The sequence below is a fragment of the Clinocottus analis genome, unplaced genomic scaffold, assembly GCF_023055335.1.
Source record: "Clinocottus analis isolate CAN_PGR_092001 unplaced genomic scaffold, fCliAna1.0.p SCAF_12, whole genome shotgun sequence".
Taxonomy (NCBI): Eukaryota; Metazoa; Chordata; class Actinopteri; order Perciformes; family Cottidae; genus Clinocottus; species Clinocottus analis.
In genome coordinates this window covers 16,637,823-16,660,030 of record NW_027175843.1, presented here as the reverse complement: position 1 = coordinate 16,660,030, position 22,208 = coordinate 16,637,823, and the positions used below count along the sequence as shown (strand labels likewise).

The 22,208-nt window shown below is 42.9% G+C and overlaps 1 protein-coding gene across 1 annotated transcript; it reads right to left on the bottom strand.

Moving 5' to 3' along the window:
* Window positions 1-975: 975 nt before the first annotated feature.
* wnt6b (wingless-type MMTV integration site family, member 6b) lies at window positions 976-20,361 on the bottom strand. The gene is made up of 4 exons (XM_068572446.1): window positions 20,282-20,361; window positions 11,432-11,652; window positions 3,113-3,420; window positions 976-1,804 (listed from the first exon to the last, which is right to left on the bottom strand). Exons 1-4 carry the CDS (start codon window positions 20,359-20,361, stop codon window positions 1,343-1,345), a joined length of 1,071 nt encoding a protein of 356 aa, XP_068428547.1. The 3' UTR covers window positions 976-1,342.
* Between the last annotated feature and the right edge of the window lie 1,847 nt (window positions 20,362-22,208).

The following is a 22,208-nucleotide window of genomic DNA, read 5'->3' as shown; positions in this document are numbered from 1 at the left end:
CCTGCAAAACATGGTGTTGACAGCATTCTTCAAATATGAGCATGTGATGCCATTTCCCTTTTTGTGTTTATTTTTGATGCAGTAGCGGAAAAAAAAAGAGACCTGCATTGTTTGTATTTGTTGTTTGATATGCACTTAAAGCTACAGTTAATGTAACTGAGAGGCACATTTCTAACAACATTTTTAAAGAGTTGTGGTACAATGTAGATCCTCCGTTTATTGCGCATGACTAATTAGGAATATTGGGGCTTAATCTTTCAATGATCCTGTAGCTCTGCCGGACCTAAAATAACAGATGACACAATAAAGACTTGTTAGAGACTCAGAAGTTTCATAGTCGTCATTGTTCATTGACCGTCACCGGGAACGGCAGGTCTGTCAAGGGCTTCTCCACACGCTGATGTGCGTGGGGCTGGAGTAAGAGTTATACTCTGCATATAAAGAGTTTGCAAGGCAATTTTTTTTATGAAACCCATAAGGCAAGAACACAAGTCTGAAGAATGGATTACTCCCATGAAGGCTGCAATTGTTTGCATGCTTTCTACCTACAGTGGCAACCTAATGCAATCACGTTGAAGCCCGTGGTGCCTTTTTTTTTGCAAACTGTTACAGGTCAATCAGAGGCTTTCAAGAGCTCATCAGCTACACCTGATAAAAGCTGCCAGCGACAATTGCAGATAAACTGAAGTCTGACTTTGTCTACTTCTGTCTGGAATCAAGGACCCACTGTTGCAAAGACGATGAGCGGTAAATCTGATGCTGTTATTGTAAAGCGTATATGTACATATGTGAGAATGGGAAGCTGGACAGGTGTAGCAACAGGAATTAATCTAGGAGAGCAGTTATGGAAATTCCATCAGCACAAGTTTGAAACTCTTTGGTTTTAACTGGCAGCTTCCATCAAGCTGTGTTGTTTAACTGCTGGTGGAAATGACACCAAGAAACCTCCTCTTTCATTCAATAAAAAATACACATTTTGACATTCTTTGGTCCTTTTTCATGAACAAGAAAAAGAAAAATAGGTAGCTCAGAAACAAATAGATTCTCTATTTGACTTCCTTTAGTCCCCCTGCCTTTGTTTCCATGTGGTCGCGTGAACACACTTTTTGTCAGAACCTCTCATCTCGGTCAAAATTCATGGGAACCAAAAAGCCAGAGAACTATGATCAAATACTATTTCAAATGAACATATTCGTGGGCACTATCTGAATGTGACTGGTGCAAAAACGGAAACAAAAGGATCACCAAGAAAATCCAAATCCTTTCCTTCTTTCGCACCAGCCAAACTACAAAGCAAAAACCTCCAAATGTAACAGAAGTAACCAAGCTCAACCTCAGTTCCTCAGTGACAGAGACTTAGCTCTTTTCGGACCAAGCATTTCTTGCACTGGACCACACAACACCAGTGGAAACGACACAGGCAGTTCTCCTCCAGCACCACTGTTTCCTCCCGGTAGCCGCGCTCGCAGCACAGCAGGTCGCAGCCGCTGATGTCCATGGCTGTGCTGTTGCATATGCGGCCCCGTGTCCCAAGTGAGCCCGTTTTCCGATTTGCCAGGCAGAAATCGGGCGACTCGTCGGAGTAGATCAGATCCTGCTTGTCCGGCGGCTTAATGTTCTGGCCGACAGGGATCAGGGTCTTGCCGTCATTGCCGCCCATCACCTTGGAAGCGCCATTGAAGCGCTCCAGCAGGCGGTCGCCCACCTCGCGGAAATGAGGCATCTTTTTCCAGCACGTGCGCAAGGTGCACGACCCCGACAGGCCGTGGCACTTGCACTCTGTCCGCATGTAGAGCCTCACCGCCTGGGAAGGTCAGAGCGTGCAGGGGTGGGTGGGTATGAGGTTATAGGTGGCAGGGAAAAAGCAGAGAGGGGAAGGAGGTAAAAGGAGTGATAAATGAGAAGAAAGAGAGACGGTTCATCAAACAGAAAAAAAGGACAAAGGAAGCTTTTAAACTTGAAGCAGGACTGCTTTTTTGACAAATACAAGTTCTCTGAAGAAGTCCTTTATTATAGTGTTTTCATATTATATCACAGACAAAGCCACTGGATCACACACACACACACCCACAAACACACACACTGATAGATACTGAAGATAAAGCAGACGCTATTGAGAAGGAATTTAACTCCCCAACCCCCCTCTCCCTCCATGTTGCCTCTGGCCTTCCTTCATCTAACAAGCCTTGACAACAGATCATTCACTTATACTGCACATAATTAACCCATCACACACACACACACACACACACACACACACACACACACAATCCCACGCACACCTCCACACACACCTGCCCATTCAGACACACACGCACACATACTTCCAAAATGTGTATGCGAGTATGCACGCGTGCTTGCACATAAACAGACATTTGCATGCATCCCAACACGCTTACTTCTCATCCTCGGGGCATTTGTGTGCATGTTTCTGCTTTTGTTCAAATGGTTTGTTCGCTAATGCTTTAATTGGATTAAGTCCCAAAATCCTCCCCCTTTGCTCTTTACCTGCTTTTGACCCCAACCAAAGTGAACTTTGTGACTCTGTGTTTCCCTTGTGTGTGTCAACATTTCTGCAAGAGGGTGGAACAAACTGAGACGCAACACTGACAGCTAATAGATTTACCGAGCTATGTTTTAAACGGACGTAATTGACTTCTCTCTAAAGTTCGTCTCCACTCTTTCGGTAGCCCGTCGAGTTGTCGAGGCCGTATACTTCTACAAGGGCTGTGGAAACACTAGGAGCTACCTGCCTCGGAGGCTTGAAAACAAAATGTGTGGCACGCTCTTGTTTTTGTGTTTCAGAAACCTGATTCTTGTTAGACTATCAGCTTACGCCGCTACACATATATAGCCGGGGGCGATGTCTTTCTCTTTAGCGTGTTAGTGGAATGATGGAACATTCCACAGGACAAGCAACACCTTAGCTGCTCAACTCTCTGAGAGTCGAGTTAAATATCAAACACTGGTGTTTAGTACAGCACAGTAGCGAATAAAAAAAAACCTGTTTTTATGCACCCATAACAGTTGTGTTCACTCTACTCGACACATTGGGGATGTAAACCGAACCGGCACAGACATCCTGAGGTTCTGATTCTGGAACGTTTCTCACCAGCCGCCCGGCCTCGTTGTTGTGCAGGTCGATGAGCGTCCTGATGTCACTCTTGCCCCTTCGTCTCTTGGCATCCATAAACTGCTTTGACTTTTCGTAACCAAACTCCACGTCGTCTCCGCAGCCCCCCCACTCCCACTTGACTCCGTCTCCGGTGGAGGAGGAGGAGGAGGACGGCCTCGGAGGTGCTCTGTTCCTGGTCGCCTCACAGCCACACAGCAGGAGGTCTCCCATGCTGCAGGCCTGGGTCACGGCGTGGGTCACACCGGCCGCCGTGATGGCATAAACAAACGCCGTCTCCCTGATGTCTACGATACAAGAGGAAAAAGAGGGGTTTGAGTTCATTGATTGCTTCCCAAGTCCCCCGAAATGCAGAATAAACTGATATCTGATGTCATTGAGAAACCTATTATGATTTCACCAAAGCTCACAAGAATAATTCATCATCAAAAGTCAGAACAATGTATTTAAACTTGCCAGCTGCTTTGCTGTTAAGGTAAATAAAATATGCATATTGCCAAAACGTTAGACCTCATGATGTAAACACATTTTAAACAGGAGGTTGAAAACAGGGCCATGGTTTGGAAAATAGAATGAGCAATCAAAATACAGTAAAGCATGCCCAGGTGAAAAAATATATACTTTTTCATATATATTAGCACATACACAATCATATACTTAAATTGTACTAAGTATACCTTAGGTTGTTCCAATCAACTTGTGCTTAACTACAAAATTAAAAAATAGCACTATTTAAGTATACTGATTATTAGTAGGACTTCAAGTAGGCTAAGATGAAATATACTTGGGTGTTCATTATGACAGTGAAATGTTTGTGAGGAATACGTTTAATTACAGCAAACCACATTCAGACATGTTGACCAGACACATACTCAATCAACCAAAGGATAACAGCAGAGGGAAATGCAAATGGCAGAATCTAGTGTTCATCCTTCCATCCATCCAGTCATCCGTGCATCTGTCCCTCCATCAAGTCCATTAATATTGCAGCCACATGGAACAGGATAAAAGGACCTTTCTCTCAATCCTCGTCCATGACTACGATCTCAAGCACCATTGGATTTGTGGTGCTGAGAGGATGTCTATTTCTCCCTCTGTCATTCACACACCACAGCTGCTGGTTTATTTCGGGTGCAGAGCTTAACACTGCCGGCAGAAGGCATGTTCAACCACAACTGCAAATTGATTGTCTTTCCTCGCCGGTGGCGTCCAGCATCGTTCTCAAGCTCGGCCCAACGAGTCCTTATCCACAGATATTGCAGCTATGAAAGAATCTCAGAGATGGACGAGGATGACTGTTGGATGCATTTTTTGACCTCTTTGTCCAGAACATAACCAACCTGTTTGTAGCAGAATCATTATAGTATCTTAATCCTTACAGATCTTTCAGATCAATTGTAACGTCTGTGTTTAAATCAAGCATTGTCTAGGAATAAAATAGGGATTTTTATCAATATGGGCAAATCTAATAAAAAAAAATTAAAAACTCGTCAAAAACAAGCGTTTGGTCAGCGTCAGGAAGCTTCAATATGACATATGACGTTCTAGATACCCCTTTAAATGTTAGTTTTGGATGTGTTAGGGATGTGTCCGTTTCCACTCGTTACATGCATAGTGTCCTTTCAAAATAAATCTTCAATGGCCCTCAGAGGCAAACTTGAAAGTTTGGGCTAAACTAAATAAATTAAATTGAATTGAAAGGAAGCAAAGGATAAGGCAACAAACCCACTGAGATATGCTCCATGCAGGAGTGGATTTTATGTTAATGTGACGACTCCCTTAACTATATTGACTGGCTCAATCTATCCGCTGTTGAAAATTGTCCTGAACAAATGCATTTCCTCCAGTCTCTGTAACGTTTGATAGAAGCTACCGTAGCCATCTGTTTCAGTAAATCACATATCCATTTAAAAAAACTGAGACATACATTTGTCCTCTTTCATTTCTGATTTCTATTTCTTCAGTGGAACCCGATGGACTCGGGGAGACAGATTTGTGCTGAATTTCGGTCTCTTCACAGCATTTGTTGACACAATAAGTCTGTATCAATTTTGCCTAGAAACAAGCAAGCGATGGGAATTGTTTACGACATTGATGATTTCTATGGCAGAACTGCCGAGATTGATGATAATCTAGGGACTGAGTGTATTTGTGTGTGTGTGTGTGTGTGTGTGTGTGTGTGTGTGTGCGTGTTAGAGAGAATGAGAGGGAGAATAGCCACTTAGCGAGCCTTTGTAGACTAAGGGAAGGACTTTTAAGAGCTGGAAGGCGGTGAGCGTGCAGTCACCACCGTCAACACTGCCAACTCCATATCGCATGATTCAGTGAATGGGATTCATTAGGAACAGTAACACACACACACACACACACACACACACACACACACAGACACACACACACACACACACGGAATGGGTGGCGTGCGACGAGACATGCACACCCCAGTACGCCGTGATATCAATACCAGCTGTACACCCCAACACCCAGATATGTCTCCAACGCACACAAGTGTGTGTGTACATTTGTGTGTCCATGAGAATAGCATTGTTTCACAAAGTGAATTTAAAGCAATGTTTGGCAGGTCTTGTTTGTTAAATGACCGAGTCCTGTGGATTTTTAATTTGGTTTGTTTGGGATTTGCTACGGATGACTGCAGATTAAATCAATGACTTAATTTTATTTGCATGTGACTTTACATGTGCATGTACAGCTACAGCTCTACACAGCTTCTGCAACCGTGTGTGTGTGTGTGTGTGTGTGTGTGTGTGTGTGTGTGTGTGTGTGTGTGTGTGTGTGTGTGTGTGTGTGTGTGTGTAGCTCAGTTAAGACCACACCTTACTGCTCCTCCTGTTCAGCGGAATAGGGCTGAGATTTTCAGGAGCAGCAACATACTCAAATCAAGATGTGTCGGTCTCCAGAACCTCCCTGGATTTATTAAGAGACACACGTGTGAATCATCAGCACACAACTCAATATTAGTTCAATATGGTGATAGCTACATTAGCTGCGTCCAAACAAGCTGAGAGCATGTCCAGATGTCCCCGGATGCACGAGTGAAACACTGCATTTACAGTACATGAAGGAAAATATAATGTTGAAGTCAAGAAAATAAGCACTTACACAATTATCCCTGAAATTGTTATTTTGATTTATTAAAAAAAACATCAGGAAACGGTCGCAAAATGTCATCAAACAAAAAGAGAGAGACAAACAAGAGAGAGTTAGATGAAATAAGATAAAGACGCAGCCAATAGAGGGTTGAAAGAGAGATATACATATTGTAGAAAAGAAGCTATCAGAAATCAGATTATTTGAGGCACCTCTTGTTTCATATTTTCTTCGGAGACAAGAATTCCAACCAAATTCTCTGCCCCGGCGGGTGTCTGGGCCTGTCTACGTCTGCTTCTGATTCAAGAAGGCCCTTCTGCAGGAATTAACACATTTGACACTTTGACTTTAAGAACTGAGAGCAGTTCAATATAAAATCATCTCGCAGTTCTATAGGCGTAGCTTAATAAAAATCATTATACATATATAAATATATATTTTTTAGAGACTCTGAAAAGGTTTTAACCTTTAGGGTTGTCTCTTTGGTGACCCTTAAAGTACAACAAATGGAAATAAATCCAAGAAGTGTTCGAGAAAAAACAGAAATAACACGTGTCTAACTTTGCCAAGGATCATAAATTCAAATGAAAGGTGTACACCTGACATAACATGGACATAACATGGATTTAACAGTAATCTATGAACCCAAAGACTGCAATACCACCAAGAGAAAACCTAAGGAAACAACAGAATCAGTCTTTTGGTCACGCGCCTAAAACTAAATGTGTTTACGCTCAGGAGTTCGAGTGGGTTGTCAACTTATCGGAAGATTGGTGGTTGGATCCTCGGCTTCCTGGCAGCATGTCAAAGTGTCATTGGACAAGATGCTGTCCTTAGACTCTGTCATCAGTTTTCTTTTATTTTCTTTTTTGGATTAAACCAGGAAATCAATGGGATTAAAAACCTTATTTTCAAAAGTGTTCTGGCCAAGACAGCAGCCACACATCAAACACAGTGTCAGACTTATACAAGCAGTTACAGACAACTTAAGTAAGCCTAATTAAAAACAAGACTCTGGTCATCGTACCCTAGATCATATTGGACATTGCGGTACAGAAAGCATGTCTAAGTGTCATTTTAGAGGAAATGCATGAAGTGTTTCTACACTTCAAAACATCCACTCCTCTCTGTGAGGACCTTCTAACCACATCTAACCACTGTGCCATCCCAGCATGACAGCTCACATTTGTTGAACACGTTTCTGGTTCAAGTTACTGCTCTCAAGTGGGATTATTACAAACTGGGCCACGAAAGCAATGATGTGCAGGTGTAGAAACCGACGCACTGTAGCACCCTTTCTCATTGATGCCAAAACGCTTATCCGGGAAACCAAACAGTCTGACAATAATGACTTTATTCAAGACAGACACTGGCTGCATGGGTTGTGTTTACAAACCCTGATCAGGAAAAGAGTTTTAACTATCACTGCGTCATATTGTCTGCCAAACATACAGTACAGCAGATAGACTGACTTACTATGAACAAATACTCCAAACACACATTCTGGACACAATGTCACACTGCCAGTAACGTATATTATAAAAACACAAGGAAAAGAGGATGATAACTACCAATTAATGGCGAGAAGCCATCCATTTGGCCTGAACATACGGGAAAGGTTCATGTCCAGAGATAAAAGTTTCATTAAATTGTCACGATTGTGTCGACATGTTCATTCATTCGCACTTGTTGCAGTGAAGGTGTGAGATGGCAGAGTTTCAGTAATGTTGTGAAATCAACTTAATCCCCTATTATATGAACACACACGCACACACACACACACACACACACACTCGCATACACACGCACACACACAAACACACGCACATTTCCACTCCTCTCTCTTCAAGTGGCTTCATGCAAAAGTGGTTTTCAAGTCAAAAAAAGTAGACTCATGGCCCATGGCATAAGCATGTCTGTGTGTGTGCAATATAGCCACACTGTTCATCATCTGAAAGCATTAGAATGAAAGAACACACACACACACACACACACACATGCAAGCTGGCTGTACAGTAGCTAATGAACATACCACGCATCACAAGTGCTGTAAGCTCTAAATAGTGGGTGAAGACAGCCCGAAGATATTTTTCCCGAAACCGGGAAGCAGAAAAGGATGTTTCAGCCAGCTTGGCTGTGCTCCCAAACACCCTGTGGCGTTGTTTTCACTGTACAGTTACAGCCCTAACATAGCACACAATGGAATGATCTTTGTCCAGAATCCACTCAAAGTTCTCCAAACGTAAACAGGCTTGCAAACAGTCGTCATTATACCGGCATACTTAGACCAGCATTCAGACGGTATCTTAATCATACGAGCTTGACGTTTCCTTTGCTATACAAAGTCTTTACTAAAGCATACACACAAAACACACATTAGGGACTGAAGCATATATAAAACTAGATTTGGTTGGCAGCATTTCATTATAGTTTACCTTCTGCAGTCTTAACATAACATTGCAATACTATATTTCACTATTACAACATGCAGAGGTTAAGAGTGTGACATAGAGTGATGCAGGAACGAGTTTTCTTCATTTTTGTCTTAAAGTTAACGGGTCTTCTGGTACGATGCCTGAAATAACATTTTGTTCTGCAACATGAAATACTACAGCAAATATACCATTCTTGAAAAAAAAGGTGGTTGCTGGCAAGTGACTTTCATGTTGCTAAAAGAGTAAAAATAAGACGATTTAATGTCGTCATGCTAAACACTAGTCTGCCAAAATGATGCTCTTTCAAAGCCTAAGGTTTCACTTCTGACGATTGCATTTATGCTTCAATAATCATAATAAGTGGTGTTCTTGTGAAGATTACCTTGCTGAAAAAATCATCTCATTATCATATTATCATATATATTTGCCACAAAACTTAATTTTTGTAATAATCTGAAAACCAATAAATTGAGATGCTAACACACGGACACAGGGAGGAATGGATTTAACTAGCTTTCATTATGATTGTTGAATTTCACTACGAAAGAAAACATGTCATTAAAATGCTTTGAAAGAGTCTGTATCACTTAAAATCTAAATAGAGGTCGATGAGGTTACGTAAACCACTTAGAACGAGTGAACATTAAACACAAAGGCACTTTTATTTTGACATTTACTGCTACTAGTTCATGATAAACAGCCATTAAGAGCGGATCCAGGTAATTGAGGACAAAGGCTTCAAAACAGAGGAGCACTCTGGCCTCCCTTATAGACAGTCAGGAATTCATGATTAATAGCTTGTCTATCTTCTACTGGTAGATTCTTGTCCCCTCTTTTCCTCTCGCTCCCTATCTTTGTGTCTGCATTTAGTCTTTCTTCTTTTTTTTCTCTTCTTGCCAGAGACGCTGGGAACACCAAAAGTGTCAAATGAGATAAGAAACATGATTTTTTTTACCCCATGTAGTAAGATTCATGAGATAATGATAAATAATGTACACTTCTCAGATGGTGTGAGGCAAAATTGCTGGTCCTGAAACGTGGAATGTCATTATTGAAGACGAATGGATATTTTCTGAGTGAGAATGTAACTCCTGTGGTTTATAGAGAGAAAAATTATGAATTCTGAATGGCTTCATGTTTATTAGCGTAGTATGTGATGAAAAGAAAATCTTGAAAATTTAAAAAAAGAAAAAAAAGAATGACAATGTCAGTATCGCTTTCTGAGCATAACAACTATAATATTTTAATATCAGCTTCCTGACTGCAACTTATAACACATTTAAGTTTAAAAATGTGTGTTTGTAACGGGGCAAACACACACACTCACACACACACACACACACACACACACACACACACACACACACACACACACGTTGTTTTTATAACACTTTTTCTTTACACGTGATATCATAAGACTGCAGCAGTGAAAAGTTATAGCTCAGAAGTTTTCTGTTTTTATAGCGGGGATCAAGACAACTTCATTTTACATTTGAATGCTATATTTCCAAATAGTGTAAAATAAGATTGCCACCTACACTTAAAAGTTGAAACAGTAATTTAAATTGAAAATAACAATTTAGTAGTGCCTGTTATATCACGGCATGGACAATTTATATAATTACCATTTCACGTGCCACTTCATTGAGACAATAATGACAGACTTCCTTACGTACATCTTCTCGAAAAAAGATCCAAAATGGCTTTAATAACATGCTTGGCACATTTGTTGTTGTATATTAATATCAATTATTGGCTGCTTGTTGAGTAAACACAGAGATAAAGGCTCTCTGTAGTAGCAGTCAAAGAGCAGACAGGCAGCTCTCTATGAATCTAATCATACAAGAGGAAAACCAACACAGTAATTGGGGGAGACCTAGCGCTGACCCAACATCAGTTATATTACAGACTTCAAAGAGCTGGAGGAAGATGTTAAGAGATCTTAAGAGAGATGTTCGGAGCAAAAAGGGCAATTTTAGCTGATCAATTCATGCGTGCCCAGTCTGATGAAGAGGAGAGTCAGTCAAGTGTGAATACGTCTGGTCTGAAATACAACAGCTGCCCTTGTCTAGGGAAGTGCCGTCAGACGGGGATCTGTCCTCAAGTTGACGTCGGACCGTCAGCTGCGGTCGTGAGGTCATGGGTTCAGATCCTAAGGTACTCGCGGCTGAGAAATGGGACATGACAATATTTTTTTCATTTAGTTCTTTAAAAACCATGTGAAAGGCTTTTGGAAAGTCTGATGGAGAGAACCACAAAGACGATGATGGGAATTTCTGATCAATGCAACTCTTATATGTGTTCGTTCAATACGAGGCGACAGAGCCAGGAGACCGTTGGCTTAGCTTCGCAAATGGAGTCAAAACGGTAGAAACGGCTGATGTCGCTCTGTCCAATAGTAACAAAATATGTCCACAACCGCCTCCAAAGCGCACTAAATTACACATACTCTATTGTATGTATTGCTGTATCCCCAGAAAGTCCCCGTGCTGTTTTGACACTGCTTCATAGGCTACGTTTGTTCGCTTCGGATGGAGGAAGGCTGTACAGTAAGCTGCTAGCTGTAGAGTAGCTTCCTCTTGAACAGGCAGATAAAAGAGTGGTATTGATCTTCAAATCTAACGCTCTCCCAAAATGACCTCTGCTTTACGCACGTGTAAAAGGCCCTCCATATTAGACACCAGGGGGAAAAGACACGGAAACAGAGACTTGAAGGAAGTTACCAACAAGCAAAACACATTCCTTCCTCACTCACCTTGCTGCAGTATTTTGCCAAAATACTTGTTGTGGCTAGTGCAGTTCCACCGGCGATACCTGAACTGGTACTGGCACTCCCTGACGCCCAGCCTGGCCCCTTTGGCCACCTCACTGACGATCTCAGGCTGAGTCTGGCACAGCTCGGCCTGCTTCCCCGCCAGACGCTTCGCCTTCCTGCAAATGCTGTTGGGGTCCATCACCAGCGGACTGCCCACCGCCCTGGAAAGTTGGAAAAATGTCAGAGAAAAGAAGAATCCGTCAGTAACATGATAACAATAGTGAGTTCCCGCTTTTTGGGGGTTTGGGTGAGCAACACCTGTTAGCTTAATCGCACAGTAAACAATGTGGCTGCACTCATCAGCAGCCGCAGACCGAATGCAAGCTTGGTTCTTTCTGCGGCTTCAAAGCGTGCCAAGTCGACCCACCGCTTCTTGAATAGGCTCATGGGAGACAACAGAGTGCTCGTTTTCCCAGAGAAATCTCACCGCTGACATTGGATGTACTGTATTTTGCTACTAGACTGCACTTGAGAAGTGTGTGGTCCTCACAAAGCTGGAAGTGAAACAGCGGGACGTCTCTTAACCCGACCGGCCGCTTGGAGTTGATCGTAACGCTACGTTGATTTTGGTGAACCAGAAGGCAGACTTTCTAGATTTCCCGATGATACGGCTGCTCGGCAGATTTTGTAGCAGTTCAGGACTTCCCCGCTGAAACCACATGTAGCTCTGGAATCAGCACTGCTAAAAACAATTCCCGGATTAAACCCATCTAAATGAGAAACACATAGCATATTACTTCAAAGAGCAAACACTGACTGTTTAAGTATAGTGCAAATATTTAAAACATTAAACTGTATATACATAAATCTTGTATTTTGATGAATACGAACCTGCAGCTCCTCAATAGCTTTGACACATGAGTGTATATAATAAAGAAACAGTTTATTCTAACTCTTAATGGGAAAGAGGGGCTTGGCGCTGCCAGCATCTGCGGCTACTTCAATGGCGTTACGAGCTGACTTTATTTCCATTCTTCTTCTTCTCCTCACCTTAACTGCCCCCCACTCGCCCCCTTCTATGCCGTTAACTTTATGTACATTAAATTCCCTTTTTTTCACAAGCCCCTTTCCTTTAGTCCATCTTTCTCCTGACTCTTCTCCACAGTTGACTTTAAGCCACTGAATGTCAGCAGATGTGATCCACAACTTCAAGTTTTACCATGAAATGGGAGTCGAAAGGGTACGCATGACAGAGAAGAGGGAGGGCAAAAGAGCGAGAGAGAGCAAAAGACTACCTCATAGGTTTTCATTCAGCCTTGTCCCTGTTAATCGCACCGCCTGATATCATTCATCTGCTTCGAGAGTTTGTTTTAAGAAGCAGAACAAACACTCTCTCCTGGCGGTCTGATACCGAGCAAGACATGTGCACCCACTCTTTTACACGCACACACGGACACACACGGACACACACACACACACACACACACACACACACACACATGCATATTCATCCCTGCACACCACCCAGTCGATAAGTTTTTGAAGGTTTTGAAAACCAATCTATTTTTTTTATTCAATAATTTATATGACAGACTAACATGTCAACACATGATTGAATGAGAACACCTTTCACAGGGAATCTTGTATCAGCCTCTTGGCCAATAACATCACTGAAAGGAAGATCCAGAGAAAAACGGCCCAAATACTGTTATCCAACAGGACTTAACATGTGATAACGCCCGGCAGCATGGTTTGCAATTATGATTTTCGTTCTAATAATTGATGTATTTTTAAGATTAGGGGGAGTACATGTACTCAATCATACAGTATGAACCATAATATCTGGTGTATAATGTGGAAATCTTATTACAAATGTGTATTGGCACATGAGCATGCATGCAGAGTCTTTACAGAGACACAGAGACACACATCTGAATGCACACTGCACGGACACCCACGCTCCTTCTATGATTATTGAGAGTGTAATAACAACGTCACTATGGAGACAATGCTGTATTTTCAACACAGGTGGTATTGTGTGTGCGGAGGTTTGCCACTTGTCTGTGAATGTGTGTGTTCTGCTCAAGTGTGTGCATGTGGACGTCACGCAGATAAAGAAATCCTACAGACAGTCTGTGTGTGTTAATTAGCAGATACAGATACAATACTTAGCAACGCACACTCCCTCTCAGCAACCACTGCGTGTGTGTGTGTGTGTGTGTGTGTGAGAGAGAGAGAGAGAGAGAGAGAGAGAGAGAGGGTTGCATTGACGTGTATTTTGATACAGTATGTGTAAATGTTTAAAATATGTTGTGCTTGCTTGTTTGTGCGTATGTGCGTGAGTCTGTGCTTGTGCACGTGGCAGGGGCAGCGCTGGGCAGCCAGCTCCGTCTACAGCTCACAATAGCATGCCTGTTTTTTACAATGGGAGGTGTAGAGTTGTAAAACGAGTGAATGTACTGGATGACGTTTGGATGTCGTCCTGGAAGCCAAAGACAGAGACAGAACGCTTTGACAGCGACAGAAACGTTTCCTTATGATGTCCTTTTGCAACAAAAAAAAGCAAATAGTGCAAAGTGAACTGGCAAAACAGATGCATTGCTTCTTGGTGGAGATCAAATGCAACAATAATTTACATTTGTTTTCTGTACATATGAACTTTTTAATGAACTGTGGTAACTTGCAGACACTTTGTAAATCAAAAACTGACTGATATATGACATCATGTTGAAGAAAACATGATTTTTTTTGGATCATTTCTGGAGATTACTTTATTACTGTCTGAATTTGGGTAGTATGTCTTCTCTGTCCTCACTTCTTACAACAAATACGCACAATTAAATCACATGCTGCCTTCTGCCACATCATGCAACTGAATTCATCTCAACAATATCTTCCTGAAGCTGAGCAGCTCCTGCAAGGGGAAACAATGGAGAAGGCATTGGTCAGAAGCCATGAGCGATAGCAGGACTTAAAACAGTCCTTTCTTTAAGTCAAAAGACAGCGTGTTGTGAGTTTTAAAAATGAAAACAGATTGAGTATGGATTAGGTAGGAAGTAAGTAGGTACTTCAGAACTAAATTGTGAAACTCTCTTGACACAGTCGGGTAAAAATATCGATTCATTTTGGTGAAAAGCTATTTTGATAATCCCTGTTGGACTGTCTTGAGTATAAATTTAGAAACGGGGCATGAGGTTTGAATGGGAAGTGAAGTGAACTGAGGTGAAAATATACCCAAAAATGGGGTGCAATGATTGGATGATAGGATGACAGTGAGCGGCCAGCATTCTTGCCCTTGTTTGGAGATCGGTACATAAAAGTGTGCATCCCTGCGAAGTTGAATAGGATATGGAAAGACTTTGTAGACTTAAGAAAGTGCATGTGACAGGTGCAAAGTAGATGCTTTTAATAAATCAACCAGATAGGGTGGCTTAAGGAGGTGGAGCTGTCTGCACAGTGAACATCACTAAAGAAATCAGACATCAATCTAATTAAAAACGTTGTATTTTGTACTGACTACTATCTACAGTGTGAGCCTGACTCAAATCCAAACAAGAAACAATGTGTTTGTCTAGTGCTGGCCTTCTGCAGCCTCAATGGAGATGACAAATACTATCGACTGCATCAAATAAAGATGAAAATCACCCTGTTAACGCTCAAATGCTCTGAATGGGATGATTCAAGAGGATGCACACATTCACTACTGAGCAGGCATGCACGGAGATAAAAGCACACTGGAGGAGCTACAAGGACAGACAGCAATCAGATCCTCTTCATGCAAAGTGCCACTGTCATTTAGGGAACATCTTTTGGAAAAGATAAGCGCGAAACACCATGCAGGACGTGCAGTCATTGATATTATCAGGGGGCTTTTGGGGAAACACTGTCTTGCATGAATAGCTCTTCATGATGATAAAGTGGGGGGTCGTACAGTAAAAGATAAAACAAGACAACACAACAAAAATACCCATATCAAACATTGAGTGATCACAGGTGTATCCAAACCTTAACCTTGTGCTTGCTTGTGTTGCTTTAAAATCTAAATAAGATCTTATCAGTGAAATTTTTTTTTACATTTGTGTGTTTTTCATATTGTGGTGGACATTTTGGAACAAAACCCCCTTGAAGTTTCATAGAAATAGATGCCTTATTCAGTGTGTTCTGAGCCCAGAGGTGCGTCGGAAAGAGATTAAACATCGGTGCTCAAAGCGACCTCAGGTTTCATGAAGGATCTCACGGCACCATAGATAAAGTGCTGTACTGTACGGGGGCCCTTCTTTTTTTTTTGTTCACTCCGCCCACGAATGAGTGAGTTTCATCCCTCCTTAATCCCTCAAGTATGCTGGAGATGAAGACAGTCACGACAAGCGCTAGTCTGAGACTGCAGTGTGAGAGAGAATAAGAAAAAGGGTCAATGAGACATAGAGGAGGCGGGAAGAGAAGGAAAGAGAAGGTGGTGGGTCAGTGTTTCGGAGATAAGAATGAGATACAAAGAGGTAAAACGATGATAACATGATCAAGAAACGCCGATGAAAATCAAAACAGGCGTAAAATGTGTCTGACGTCAGTTCAGCTCCTTGCCGGCGTCCCTGCGAGGCCCGTGTGCGACCTCAATAATTGCTCTCTTGTTTTTCTGACCCTGCAGTCTGGGACACGTCGATCACTCTCAGACATGTCTGATCATGTTGTTTTTGCTGATGTGAAACAAGGTCGAGAACAATGGTGTTTGTCTCAATGAAGCGTTTCAGCACTCATAATTTAAAATGCACCCAATTTAAATTGCAGCAATAAAGTGTGACCGAGGGGCAGCCAACAACACCAAAACCAATTTTACATAAGAAAAACATTCACAAGTTGGTTCTGTTGCTACAACTTAACCACCCAGTGACACACCCAGCTGCAAAGACACACTCAGTATGGATATATTCAGATTGAAAATGGTTATGAATTGGTTCATATTTAGTAATAATGTACATTAACAATGGTACAATTGGTGTCTGCTTATGCTAACCACTGCAGGGAATTCAACCTGTAGCTTTGCTTACTGTGAGTAATATAGTTATGTCAATAATGTGACATTTACTGCAGCATCACAGTCATCACATATGTTCAATACATATGTATATGTGAGGCCGCACATGTGGTGTTCTGCAAGTTAAGCCATGAAAAAAAGTTTTTAGACTTTTCTGTTTTTTCTATAATTTGTTATATTTGAAACAACAATTTGGCGTGTTCACCATCTCAGGCAAAAAGATGTATAAGAGCAGATAAGGATATAAGATTATATAATGATTTAACAGTGACATGGAAAGAACCAGAACAGACTCAAACACAATAGCAACGCCTATTTCACGCAGAAATCCGACATGCATCAAACCCTGAGCCCTGATGTCTCTTTAACATTAGCTTGCAATGTTACATTTCCATTTCAAACTTTCTGCCAACCCCAGAACAGTGAAAACTGTTTTTTGCCAATCTTGGTGAATCGTAGATGCATACATTTATTGCACCATTTATACCCTTTGCCCTATATATTTTATAAATATATACTGGAACATATTTAAAGTATGAATGCTCACAGAAATGCATCCATGCTCTTAAGCGCAGACAATCACATATGCACACACACACACACGTTTACAGTAATTCAGCGCTCTGCCTGATGCCAAACCCACATGGTCATTATCTTTATCTGTACCCATCTCGCTGCACTGATTAGACATCTAGCTTTTCAGACCAGGAGTGGAGAGGACAAGATAAGATCTGCTACAATGAAACTCTCCTCTGGTGATCATGGAGGTTTGGACGATGGAGCCTGTGTTTGTGTGCATGCGCGTGTGTGTGTGTGTGTGTGGGGGGGGAGCATATATTCTCCCATAACTGACTGAATGAGTGCATTCGTACATCTCTGTGTGCATGTCGAACAGATTAACCATGAGCCACTGGTTGGCGATGGTTTGGGCTGGCACGTACATGAACACACAAAGAGGAAATCTGAAACATACACACGCACGCATGCAGTGTGTGTCCACCTGTAGGCCTGTGGCACGCTGCAGGTGGGCTGCAGGCCAATGGGGGGCTGTGACACACACACACACACACACACACACACACACACACACACACACACAAAGAGCAGTGCAGTCCAAACCAGTATAAGAGAGCAAAGACATTCCTCACTCCTCTGAGTCTCTGAGCTGTGCTCTCTGCTCTCTGGCCAAATGATTAGAGCGCTCTAATCAGCAGAGGCTCTGAAAGGACAGCTATCTCCCCGCATTTCATCTCTCTCACTCTCTGTCCATCACTGCAGCTCTCTCTCTCTCGCTCTCTCTCTCTCTCTCTCTCTCTCTCTCCTTTCCCTCAGCGACAACCTATCTGCATGATAGGTATTTTCCTTCAATAGACAAGTACGGCAAAAGACATGCAGGGACGTCGAAGAGGCGCGAGCATGAGACAGAGAGGGAGAGATGTATGATGGTATGTCCAGCAGCTTTCAACAGAGAGCATCATTGTCCTGGCAGACCGGGGAGCAACCCACAGGTGTGGCTTCACCCTAGCTGCTCCACAGTCGGCCACTGTGTGTGTGTGCGTATGTGTGTCTGTGTGTGTGTGCGTGCGTGTGTGTGTTGAGTGTGTGAATCTGTGCCTGAATGCATTCACGTGTGTGTCTGTGTGTCTGCGTGAGTGTGCAAGTCCGCCAGCGAACAAGCGAGTGAGTGAAAGAAGATGACAACGTGTGTCAGTGGGGATAAAAAGGAAGTAGCAGATTTCTCAGTGTTGATTCCCTTAATCCACTCCAGTTTGATTTGAAATGAATCTCCTGAGTCCTGAAGAATGTGCTGCCACGAGAACGCTGACATGACCATTACAGAGATTGAATGTAGTTTGACACAACTCTACTTCATCAGAGTTTCTCACACATTCAGGTTAAAATGTTTTAATGTAGCACGTGTTTAATTTGATGTAATATTGTTATGTAGTATATAACATCTCATGTTTTTGTTGGTCTTCCTAATTGGACTCAGGCCTGGTGGATGACAGAGCAATACTATGCCCTCCATCTACACTGAAACGGAGGTTTTCGAAAATGGAAAAATCCGGTCCCGTGTTTCAGTGCGCACCGGGAGCACTGAGCTTTTAAGAAAGGTTAAAAAAATCCTTCTCGGGCTGTCAGTGGACATGTTGCAGTAAAGTTAAAACAATTTAACTGAGCGAACCCTCTCTGTGATCAGGCATTTTTAAGCAGCAATATTGACGATCAAGTGTTACACATACCACAACAGGTTGATTCATTTTGTCAGACAACTTTGAGATCAGAAAATAGTCTTTCAGCGTTGCAGTGTTGGAGTTCTCGTTTGCCTGATCAACAGGTAGCATTTTGCTGTGTCCAGCTTGAATATAAGAGACCAATATGTAACAGAGAACCAGTTATGAAGACACACTAACAAGGGAGAGCATACGGGGGACAGAACAGGAGACTCAGCATGAAAACCAGACTGTGTCCTTTTTCTTCACAGATGTTGACTTTGATGCACTTTTGTGGTTTGCCATCTAAAAGAAGACAATTAGCAGCACAGGTTACGTGTGTTGACCTCACATATATAATGACTGCATGCGAGCAGACGCCTCCTCAGATGCTGCTGCCAGTCCATCTGCCAGTCACACGAGGACATGCAGTGGACTTGCAGTGCCGCTGTGACACTACAACCCACATTGACCTTGACTGGGCTGTGAATGAACAGTGGGAGGATTCGCAGGGTAAAAAAAAACAAAAAAAAAGACAAAGCTTCACATTCAAACACTGCCGCTTTGCAGAAGTGTGTGTGTGTGTGTGTGTGTGTGTGTGTGTGTGTGTGTGTGTGTGTGTGTGTGTGTGACAGACAGAAATATTGGATGTTGTCTAATGAAATATAGCAGACAAGACATTGAAGTACTCGACAGACAGACAGACCCACATGAATAGAAAACATGTAATCAGCAGATCGAAAGGGTCTGTCTGTCTGTCTGTCTATCCGTCTGTCTGTCTGTCTGTCTGTCTGTCTGTCTGTCTGTCTGTCTGTCTGTCTGTCTGTCTGTCTGTCTGTCTATCCGTCTGTCTGTCTGTCTGTCTGTCTGTCTGTCTATCCGTCTGTCTGTCACACACCTTGCGGAGCTGAGCCTGTATGGATTGTTTTATGATGACATATCCACTGCGCCTCGAGGGCCACCTGACATTCCTGACTCTGAACCCCCACTACAGACACACACAGACACACACTACCTCCACCGCTCTCCCTGTCCTCTCTCCTCTGTGTATTACTGCAGGCAATGCACAGCAGACACCTCTCAGCACCCTGTTTCTCTCTCTTTGTCCTGCACGCTGGGGATGCACCAGTCTCATTGAAACATACTTTTATATGAGGGTTTCATGATCTCTTGGTTATGAGCGCACATACAATTAGTAGTAGTAGTAGTAGTAGTTTGATATTAAAGAAAAACTAAATCAAGTATTAAATGTAATGAAGCATGTACATGCATATTTTAATTATCATTACTCATCAATCTGCTTATATGGTCCATTTTCATGAATAATCTTTCTTGGGCGAGCTGTATTTTATGTGCACCCTGCTATAACAGCCTTGTATGTGATGATTTGATTTGTCTTTTGACCAGATGTAAGAAACGCGGACGGCTCCCGGGCAATCCTGAGTATTTAGGTGAAAAGCCGGTAGCTAACGCTGAGTGATGGTGCTGTGGGTAAATATAGTTCAACATACTCATCCGCCAGCATGTTTGTGCGCGGAAATCAAATACAACTCAATCAGGTGAGACACATTAACATACAACACGTGGTAAATTCAGAGCACTTACCACCACAGTCCGATGATATTGACCGGACAGAGCAAGATAAAGAACAGGGCCAGCTGGATCCGTGAGAGACGAACCGTCATGGTGAACGCAGCAAATCCTTAATGAGTTCCCCCAGCAAAGTTTAAATGACAGACGAGCTCAGCCAACACCGAGTTGGGTTATTTCTTAAACACATAGGAGGTACCTGTGTTGTGACGGTAGCGAAAGCTCACTGGAAACTGTCTGCCAACAAGAGCGCAAAAAGTTCCTCATCCAACTCCTCTTCTGCGGGGCGCATCTTAATGCGCAACAAAGTCGGTCAAGAGGCTACTGGAGAGATGTCCGCTTTCAAAGGTGTGGTTAACCTCATTGTCGCTCTGCTCTATCTGTCGCGGCACATTTACACGCTCACGAAACGGGCAGAGGAGGAACGAGAAGGGACTCCAACAGAAAAGCCCTCTCTGGCTGTGAAGCAGCGCGCGGTGGCTGAGGAGGACACCGGGAGCCTCGCCACGCTACGTGCGATATTTAAATCAATGACATTAATTCAAGAAGGAGCATCACCGCTGCTACGATACTTTTTTTAATTGGGGTTTTCAGGTGCTGCTGGGTGTCGCTCGTCTCGTGTCTGCGCGCTGAGAACTGGCGCACTGATGGACTCGGTGAAGTGGTTTTGCGGTGGCGCACCGGCTGCAGGTATAGAGGCGTCCCGTGTGCCGCAGTCTGTCGATGTGTTTTCTTTGGATGATAAAGGAAGGGAAAAATGCGCTCGTCTTCTTCCACCTCGGGGTGACGTCGCCTGGGGCGATGCGAAATCCTCGCTGTCACTCACTAAAGGGAGAGAGAAAGAAACTGCAATTAGTTTCAGGAGGACCCGGCTCTGAGAGAGGGAGAGAGAGAGAGAGAGAGAGAGAGAGAGAGAGAGAGAGAGAGAGAGAGAGAGAGAGAGAGAGAGAGAGAGAGAGAGAGAGAGAGACCTGTCATACATTATGTTTACAGTGGACACGAAATCAGAGCTCATGGAATGAGGTGATGTCAGCACAGGTGTGGTGGTACCTTTCTGATATCTGTGCCAAACAGACTGGCACGTTTTGAAGTCATCTGGGTGTCTTTTCTTCCTGGAGATCACACTGTGTTCCACTCCTCTGGGGTCAGAAAGAGAAATTGCTGTTGCACATAATCTTATTTTACACAAAAGGTGCCAAAGTTAATCAGTTGCCCTCAAGAAGAATTGTGTGTCTGTTTGTGTGCGTGTGTGTACGTGTGTGTGTGTGTGTGGGAGGGGGGGCTGGGTAGTATTATCACCTATCTGGCCAAGGGCATATCCATTGAAATCCAATGCTGCTGTACTGTAGTCGCCCATAAAAGCCCTGACACCCGACTTCGTTCCACTGCAGTGACGCAATCAATCACAAGTGTAACACAAAGCTGACTCAGCCAGTCAAGTACCCCTGTCTTTCACGAGGGCCTCGACCCCATTCGCTTTTGCACAAACCGTGACCTTGGCTGTAACTCGGGCTGAAGGTTGACAATTAAAATGTCGACTTCTACATTTTGAGGGAAAACTTTCCAAGTGTAAGAAACAGAATGAAGTCACAATTTACCTCTGATTTTGCCCACAGTCTGCAAAATATGGAGTGGCAGGTTTCATTTATTTATCCAAACTTTTCATCCATTGCGTGTAGTGCCATATGCAAGGGTTGAAACAACTTGAAACAAGTCCACTGAAAACACAATGGAGTTTTTGCTTGATTTGGTCCATTTCGATCACGTACACATCACATTGCTGCTGACCAGAGCACACCGTTGCTTTTTAGAACTTCTGATGCTTTCCCCTTAACTTTCTATCAGACATTGATAATTCCCATTTATTTCCCAGCAGCATGAACATCAAGCTCGCGTGAGGTAATTTGTCACATTTGATTTTATGCTTTTCATCAGTCAAAAG